Consider the following 8,401-nt stretch of genomic DNA (forward strand, 5'->3'; position numbering starts at 1 on the left):
AGCCATAAAATGAGAGGCAATGCTCCCTCTTATCCTGTAAGTTTATTCTCAATACTTGCGCAACACTATCAAGCATTACAACTTGAAATCATTCAAGTATTACTCTATTTCCTATGACCTGCATTCTCAGTCTACTGGTTACAATTCACCATGTATACTTATCAGATGCAATCATGCAATCTAAGATCATCGTTTTAGTGCTCTCAGCAGGAATGCATCCGTAACTAGTCAATTCCATAACTCAACCACAAGAAACCATACTAATTAATCAAATTTCAAGACCAGAGAAAACTAAAATGTAAAGTTCCGAATCAAATTTCATGGTCAGATAGGAATCCAGTTGTCGCCCTCTTTTCAATTGCATCTGGAATTCCAGCTGAATGACTGGTCAGCAGATTAAGCATCACAAAGTCATTTCATCCAAACTCGGGCATTGTTAAGCATCACAAACTGTCAGCATGGTCAGTCCATCCAACCTTTCTATCTATCCATACCATGGATCAACACAATCAGTCAGTCAGGTACAGTTAAAAAGCAACACAGAACCAGAACTATCATAATAGGATCAGGATCATAATTGTCAGCATCGCAAAAACACACAACCAAGTTAGGTTAGTTACCTCAGCAAATGCAGAGGACAGCAAGTACTTGGTGAAGCTCCAAAGGAGGCTCTTCACCTCACCACTGCATACAAACCAACAGCTAAGGTTGGAATTCATAGGCATCGAAACATTTTCCAGAAAATAAAACGAATGGTACGCTTATTCATTAATCGAATCATAAACAATGCTGTAGCTTGAGAACAATTAAGACAAAGAGTGACACAGCCATCTGTTTGATCTCAAACCTGAAATAATCTTCTCCATCTTCCTCAAAGTAGATCTATCATCAACAGGTTCTCGGAGCCAATCTCCAGCTAACGAATTGCAGGAACAATTCTGTTCCTGATAACGAAGCCATTCTGGAATATATAAACCATACAGCACAAGCTGCATAGGAAGGTCCACCCACCCACACCTATTGATGTTTCATCTCCACCCGAGAATGTTGGTCCATTTTAAAATTTTGCTTAGGCATTAAAGCATAAAATCCTAATCTATTTCAAGCTAGCTGCACAATCTAACTGTGCACGCCACAGCCTGTGCCCAGTATTTCAGCCTCGCCTTCACATCCTCTGGATGGTCACCTGGACAAGCAAACATTCACCACAGGTCAGATATTTGAACACCTCAATCTATCGAAATTAATAAAAACCGAATCAAACTACTATGATTAAGACATGCAACAAAAGACAGAAGAAAAATCTGTAACATTGAGGAACAAAATGGAGAGAAAACCCAGATCACTAACCAGGACTGGAGATCTTCCAATTGGCAATCGGACTGGACACAGAAGAGCAGGAATCCAGTGCAGCAGGAGAGCTCTCCGGCGACTTGTCCATGAACTTCTGGCTCATAGAGTAACAAAGCTCAAGAGCAGGCAAGGTGTTACAGAGCTCGGGAATTTCTTCGTAGCTGAACCCAAATCCCAGATCCAAGCACCCTTTGAGCTCATCGAGATCCTCATCCGTCAAGCTCTTGGTCCTCGACAGATCGTCCTCATCGGCCGAATCAACATACCCTTCAAGCAAAACCTGGTTCTTCTTCTTCTTCTTCCTGCTGCCGCTCGACGACGAGCTCCTTAGCTTGGGCAATTCTCCTTCTTCCCGCTCCACTTGTCGGTTGAACGCAGAAGAAGAAAAGATTGATTCCAATGACTCATTTGCTTCCTCTTCATTTGGGTTTTCTTGGATCGAAGAAGAAACCCAAGATTCGGTGTAGGCTGCCATCTCTCTCTCTCTCTCTAAGCTTTTGTTTCTCTCTCTAGAACTTTCCCGTGAAGGTGCATTGTGAGAGAGCATGCAACTCTGCTTTTAAAGCTGTAGTCTGCAGATCGAAACAAAACCTAATCATTTTCCTCTTCTTATTTTCTCTTTTATTTTATTTTTCTATATCATCATCATGTATGGGTGCATGCATGCTTACATACATACATACATGACATGATACATGACTCCATGGTTGTGTGAGTTGGACAGGACAGCTGTGCTATACTGACAAGACAGACATTGGTAGTGGACACGTGGTGGTCGTCTAAACACAAAATGTGGGATAAGACAAGAGGGGGCCCACATTGATTGCTGCCCATGTTGCGGATGTTTTCTTTTACGAGTAATAAACCGGATTTGTGGTCGAACCAAAGCCTCTGAATTTTTGTTTGGTTGTTCATGCCTGGGTAGACGCCAAGGAAAACCTTATCGACCAAGGAGTACACTTTTGTTGTTGTTTTTTTTTTTTTTTTTTTTTTTTGCTGTTTTCGTCGGATAATGTCGGTAATTTCTTTTTTACATGTTTGGTAAAAAAGAGTTAGAGTAGATGACGGCAAACCTTGGTTCCAAGCTTGTTTTGGTGTTGTGGTGACCTAGTTTCGTTTAATAGTTTTTATTCGGTGACTCGCCATGCCTTGTTTGTTGTTAAGGAGTGATCGTATAGTGGTCGCGTTCTATTCCGGTTCTGATTAGGTTGACAGTGATCTTATATATATTTGCAAGTTACTGAAATTTCAATAACTCCATCCTACTTTTTGGGTTTGTATGATAGGGTTTTTTAACTCGCAGCACACATAGTGTCCAACAGCTATAAACGTGGCTCGTGCGTGACCTACCATCGTATCGATATTGTCCTAACTCAACCACTCGTTAGATGTTGAGTTTTAATTATAAAACACTTCGGTACAATTGAGTATGACTTAAGAGTTATATTATTTTTATAAAACTTTTCTATGTGAGATCTTTCTTCTCACTTGTAACCTAGCTCCAGGTGTTAACCACCTGTTGTGTGTTAGATTTTAATCACAAAATGTCTCGGTATTATTGAGTGAGATGATAAGTTATATATTCTTTTATCACTTTTCTAATGTGAAATCTTTCATCTCCAGCACATAATTCTCTAAATACTTAAAAATGTGTTGGTTCAACTAAAAGCCATATCTCCGACTCAATATTTGAAGAAGGTGGGGGACATGTGGTGGAAGCAACTCTTGTTGGTTGATTGCTTCATGGTTCAACCACTAATAATCGTGGTGCACGTTTGCACATAACACAACATCACATGGCTTTTCAGGCTCACCTTGATGTTAGAGGTTGAGTTTTAGCATAAAAGGAAAATTATGTGTTTTTTTTTATAACAAAAATAACAGTCTTTGTTGATAAATAATATGAACAATATATACCACCATTGTAAGATGAATAAAGTAGAGACCATCAAAAGCGCTGAAAACATCTATTGCAATCTAGAGAGCTCGATAGGTGAAAATTTAAGGTTAGAGTTCAGGATAGCAAGTTCAAAAGGATTTCAAGCATAAGTTGCTCAAAAAATTGAAATCATGTTAATACTTTACAATATTCGACTATTGTCAGCCGAATTCTAAAATTGAACTTAGCATGAACATAGTCAAGTTGGCTCCTAATGATGTGCAAGTTGCATGAGCTTTGTTTGTTGATTAACCAAAAATGAAATTCACATGAGGTAAAACCAAACTCGAACTATATCTAACCAATTTATAATTTTATCCCTCTAACTATATATTTTTGACAGAGGACATCTGCTTTGTTTTTTGGCAAGAGAATGGAAAAGGCTTAGATTATTGAATTATCTGTTATACATAGTTTCTATAAATGCGGACATGTGCTAAATGCGTAGAAAGGTTAAAATGTAATTTTCGTGTTTTTTGAAAATAGGCAATATTATTCTCAAAAAAATAAAAATAAAAAGGCAATAAATTATTAGACCGATTTTAAATGAATGCTTATTTGGTGCTTGTGTTTTATCTATTTAATGTATATATGCAAATCTGTATATGTATAATTATTATTTAAAAAATGGACAAAATATTGTTTGCTCCCTATACTTATAGGAAGTCGACGTTTCAGTCCCTCGCTTTTCAATTTCACCTAAAAATTCCCTAAACTCTCCAATTTTACCCAATTGGTCATTGCTGTCAATTATCCGTTAAAATCTCATGAGTTAAATTGCTGAGGTGGCATTCCTTACACGCCGAAATGTCTATTATACCTTTACGAACTCTTTTTTATTTAAATAATTTTTTTTTCACTCTTTTTTTTTTTCCTCCCCTTTTTACCTTCATCTTCCATCTCTCTCCTCCTCTGTTTATCTCCATCTTCTTCTTCCAAAAACAAACCCAGCCTTGGAACCACATGAACTCTACTCCCATACTGCTTCACAACACCACGACCTTCCATAATTGTCAGTGGCGTAATGACACAAGCCAAATTGGGTGTGACGGCGGCGCTAGGGTAAGAGTTGTCGTGGTCTACCGGCGAGAAAACCTGGGAGAAGACGTCAAGGCGGTCAAGTCTCCCGGCCTATATGAAGTCGATCTGATCTGGGTTCTAGGTCGGCGTTGGGGAACATGTTGAAGTCGAAGGTGGGTGTTTGAGTTTTCATTGGTAAAGTTTGGTTCTTTTTCATTTTTGTGGGTGTTCTAGAAATGGGTTTTTCTCATTTCTTTGTTTTCAGATCTGGGTTTTACAGTCTTTCTTGGTGTTTGGTAAATTTTGGGGCTTTGGGTTCTGGGGTTTATATTTTCGGTCGTCGCTGCATTTGAGGTGCTCTGTGATTGTTGGAGGTATGGATAAGCTGAAGCAAGCTCAGAGCCTCAGAGCTTGATGAGTAGGCCCATGTGGTGATTGCAACGCCCGGTATGGTGAGGGATTTGCTTCAGGAGGACCCGGATTTTCCATCTAGGACATCACTACACAAAGCTCACTAGTTTCAACAAGGGCTGACTATTAAGAAGGTAAAGATTTCGTATCCGGTTTTATGGGATCTTCATTCTTGTCCTACTTTCCTCAATCTTTTGGGCAAAATCTAATCTTAAGTTGTTCTCAACTAACTAATCATCTCAGTTATTGTCCCACCCATCTTTGTTCAAAGACCTTGCAGTAAGACCATTAGCAGAGATGCTTCCCACCAGATGCCCTCCGGGTGACTTCCCTGCATTATCTCCATCACAATTGTCAACCCAACCCTGATCCCAACCTTTAGCCATAACAACATCAGTTGCTGAAGCCGATTCCGCAATGCCATTTCAAGTTCCTGATATGGAACTCCACCTCTAGTGCGCTGTTTCCTCATCCTAACCAGGCAGCAAACCCACATCCCTCCAAAAATTAGCACTGTAACAATCAAGAAGTAGGCACCGTTCTGTACATTGTGAGTTTTGCATAGAGGGATTGTAGTTTTTGAAGTTCAGTTTATGCATTGAACTTTCAGCTTCTTTAATTAGTAAAATGGGATATGTATTGAGGGGAAGAAATCTGCTGTCCCTAATACCCTGTGCCAAATCTGTTCCCATGCATTCATTGGTCCATAAAGATTAAGAAAATATTTTCTTAATCTTTTGTTCCATATTTTATTCTTTGTGGACCAATAAATGCATGGGGACTGGTTTGGCACAGTATTTTTGGGGACAGCAGATTTCATCCCATGTATTGAGTATGATTTGAAGCTAATAATGGTAATGAGTTTTAAAGTGAGGGTAAAAAGAGGAGGAAAGAGAGTTGAAGAAGAAGAGGTAAAAAGAAGAAAAAAAAGAAATAAAAGAGAAAAAATAAATAAATAAAAAAGAGTTCGTAAGGGTATAATAGACATTTCGGCATGTAAGGAATGTCACGTCAGCAATTTAACTGAGATTTTGACGGATAATTGACGGTAAGGACCAATTGGGTGAAATTGAAAAGTTTAGGAAGTTTTTAGGTGACATTGAAAAGTGAGGGACTAAAACGTCAACTCTCTATAAATAGTATTTTGTCCTTAAAAAAGATAATGATTAGTCATTCTCAAGCTTGGTAGCTTAGGCCATCTATGTTTTATTTGATGTAAGACAACATTGTACGTGCCTTATTGCCATAGATAAGTAATAAAATTATCTATTTCTCAAAAAAAAAAAAAAAAAAACTCGAAATCACTAACATATTAAAGACAATTTTTTTTTTTTTCTGGAAATAATCTTGAGTTGGTATGTCACTGACATTTTGACATCCAAAATATAGCTCTACTCTTGCACTCTTGAGCTTTAGAATCAAGATATTTTCCGAATTAAAAAATGAAAAATACCAAACAAATAAAAATAATTACACCGATCCGGTATCTGGGGAATAATGCGTTTGGAGCCATCTTCAACTTGTATTTGGCTTGTATGAGTCATGAGTCTTAAATCTTTTAGTTCACCCTATAATAATAGCTATTATTCAACTGTTGATTTAGATATTCTCTGTCAGCCAAATCAATCATTGTTGATTGTCCTCTATTTTTATCCATCCCACTTGGCACAAAATCTTGCAATTCCAACTTCCCAGCTCAGCTTTATTGTTGATTTGGTGAGCCAGCTTAAAACAAGAGATTTTTCAATCCAATAATTTGTTTTGTTGATAGTAAACTAATGATACCACACTTTTCTTTATCACTTTTTAATGGGAACTTTTCTTGATGCCAATCAATTTTATTCTACAGAAGATGATCCGGCCAAATAATGTTTTTTGTCTTGAAAGATAACACTAGTCGAGTTGTCACTAGTACAGTTTACGACGATTATTGTTGCGTTTAGTGGAGACGTTGTATATTGTCAAGCATTTTTTGCAGTGCTCATTGCATTCTCATAATTTTATTCCTTCACGGTTAAGTCGATCACAAATCCATTTACCTTTTAACCAGATCTTATCTATCACAGTGCGCAATCCGTTTGTCATGATGTCTTCTCAAATGATTGTGTTTTCTATTTTTTTTTTTGTTTAGATTTCGATTTTCACCCTAATTGGAATGGTTTGCCACATGTTCAAATACCAGGAGTTCTATTGCCACATGTATGAATTAAGTCGATCACAAATCCATTTACCTTCTAACCAGATCTTATCTATCACAATGCGTGATCCGTTTGTCATGATATCTTCTCAAATTATTGTGTTTTCTATTTTTTTTGTTTGTTTGTTTAGATTTCGATTTTCACCCTAATTGGAATGGTTTGCCTCATGTTCAAATACCGGTAGTTCTATTGGCAATCTGGCAATCCAATTTTCAGGTTTGGGGCACTAGTGAATTAGTGGCTTTTAGTTTTTTTTTTTTTGTGGGAGGCTTAATGATGGCTATATGAACTTTGCTTGGTGAATTGACAAGTAGGGATGACAAAAATTCCTTTTGAGTTTTGACCTTAATGGCGATAAATTTGGACGGAGGCATGAATTTTCAATATTTGGTTTCTTAAACCAGGGATGAAGAGTGGATGATAATAATTATAAGGATTAAATACTTGTTACTCCTCAAACTTTTCCCTGAAAAACAGTTTAGACCCTCGCCTTTTAAATTAAACAAGATAGTCCTTATTCTCTCTAATTCTCATACAACATGTCCAAAATGACTATTATACCCCCTAACTTCCCCTTTTTTATTATTATTTTTCTCTCTTTTATTTTTATTTTTTCTGGTTCTCTCTCTCTCCTCTCCTCTCTTCTTCTTCCTCTTCTCTTTCCGCAGTGACAGCCATTCATGGATCCATACTACCCATTCACAATGCCTATCTCTCACCTGAGCTTATTCCTCTCCCAAAGCCTCCAATTATCCACCCAAAACGACGCCACACTCCTCTTCCACCTCGACATCGGACCCATCCCCTTCCTCAGTGTCGCCCAACCCCACCGCTACGCCTTCCTCACCGCCAAACCCCCACCCAATTAGGTCGCGGGGCTCGGATTTTGATCGGTCCAAGGCTCTTTTGCTCCGGCTTCCAATTACGTGGCGTGGTACCAGATCGGAAGCTCTGGGGCTCACTTCCGAGGATACAGTTCACCGAAGTGGTTGTTGGGTCCACCGTCGGATCTTCTCCCCAACTGGGTTTTGCTAGAAACTGAACCAGAAGAGCTTGAATTGGAGCTGGAAGTTGTGGCACCATCTCCATTATTGTTAACATCATTCTTGGGTGGATTTCTCAGTTTGGAGCATTTTAATTTAACTCAAGAAACTCACTGAGACTTGATTCAGGTCTAGCAGTCTTTGGTTGAATGCTCGCTCGTTGCTAGTCCAAGAATGTGAGTGGCCTAAAGTAAACAAGAGCAAAGAGTCGAAGCCAAAGAGAGATGGGAAAATACAGAGAGTAGTGTGGAAGACAAAAATCGATCTCAGACAGAGAGAGAGAAAAAAAAGTGAGGGATATAATAGTCATTTTAGACCTGTTGTGTGAGAATTTTACTATCTTGTTTAATTTAAAAGGCGATGGACTAAACTTAGGGGTGGGCACGGGCCGGGACAGGCCGGTTATTGAGTGATACCGAGCCCGGTACCGAAAATAT

At 38.4% G+C, this 8,401-nt stretch overlaps 1 protein-coding gene and 1 long non-coding RNA gene across 4 annotated transcripts; one reads left to right on the plus strand and one right to left on the minus strand.

Annotated features, from left to right (window-relative positions):
• Positions 1-1,892, minus strand: LOC133708622 (uncharacterized). Of its 3 annotated transcripts, XR_009845922.1 has the most exons (4): positions 1,351-1,892; positions 848-1,186; positions 621-684; positions 1-484 (listed from the first exon to the last, which is right to left on the minus strand). XR_009845922.1 is itself a non-coding variant. In XM_062134092.1 (2 exons), the coding sequence occupies exons 1-2, from the start codon at positions 1,826-1,828 to the stop codon at positions 1,107-1,109; spliced, it is 558 nt and encodes a 185-aa protein (XP_061990076.1). In that variant the 5' UTR covers positions 1,829-1,892; the 3' UTR covers positions 1-1,106. The 3 variants fall into 3 exon arrangements, 1 of the variants encoding a protein (XP_061990076.1); XR_009845921.1 differs by having other exon boundaries at positions 1-684; XM_062134092.1 differs by having other exon boundaries at positions 1-1,186.
• A 2,136-nt stretch (positions 1,893-4,028) lies between these two features.
• On the plus strand, positions 4,029-5,336 carry LOC133712932 (uncharacterized). The gene is made up of 2 exons (XR_009847666.1): positions 4,029-4,485; positions 4,578-5,336. It is a non-coding gene; the product is annotated as an uncharacterized LOC133712932 (long non-coding RNA).
• Positions 5,337-8,401: the final 3,065 nt, after the last annotated feature.

Source organism: Rosa rugosa, chromosome 5 (assembly GCF_958449725.1).
Source record: "Rosa rugosa chromosome 5, drRosRugo1.1, whole genome shotgun sequence".
Lineage (NCBI taxonomy): Eukaryota > Viridiplantae > Streptophyta > Magnoliopsida > Rosales > Rosaceae > Rosa > Rosa rugosa.

What these genes read in the sequence shown, in the direction of transcription:
- LOC133708622 (XM_062134092.1), bottom strand. Translation starts at nt 1,828, where the DNA reads ATGGCAGCCTACACCGAATCTTGGGTTTCTTCTTCGATCCAAGAAAAC. An exon ending in TTGGAAGATCTCCAGTCCTG is followed by an intron (nt 1,187 to 1,350) that starts GTTAGTGATCTG and finishes TTGCTTGTCCAG; the next exon opens with GTGACCATCCAGAGGATGTG.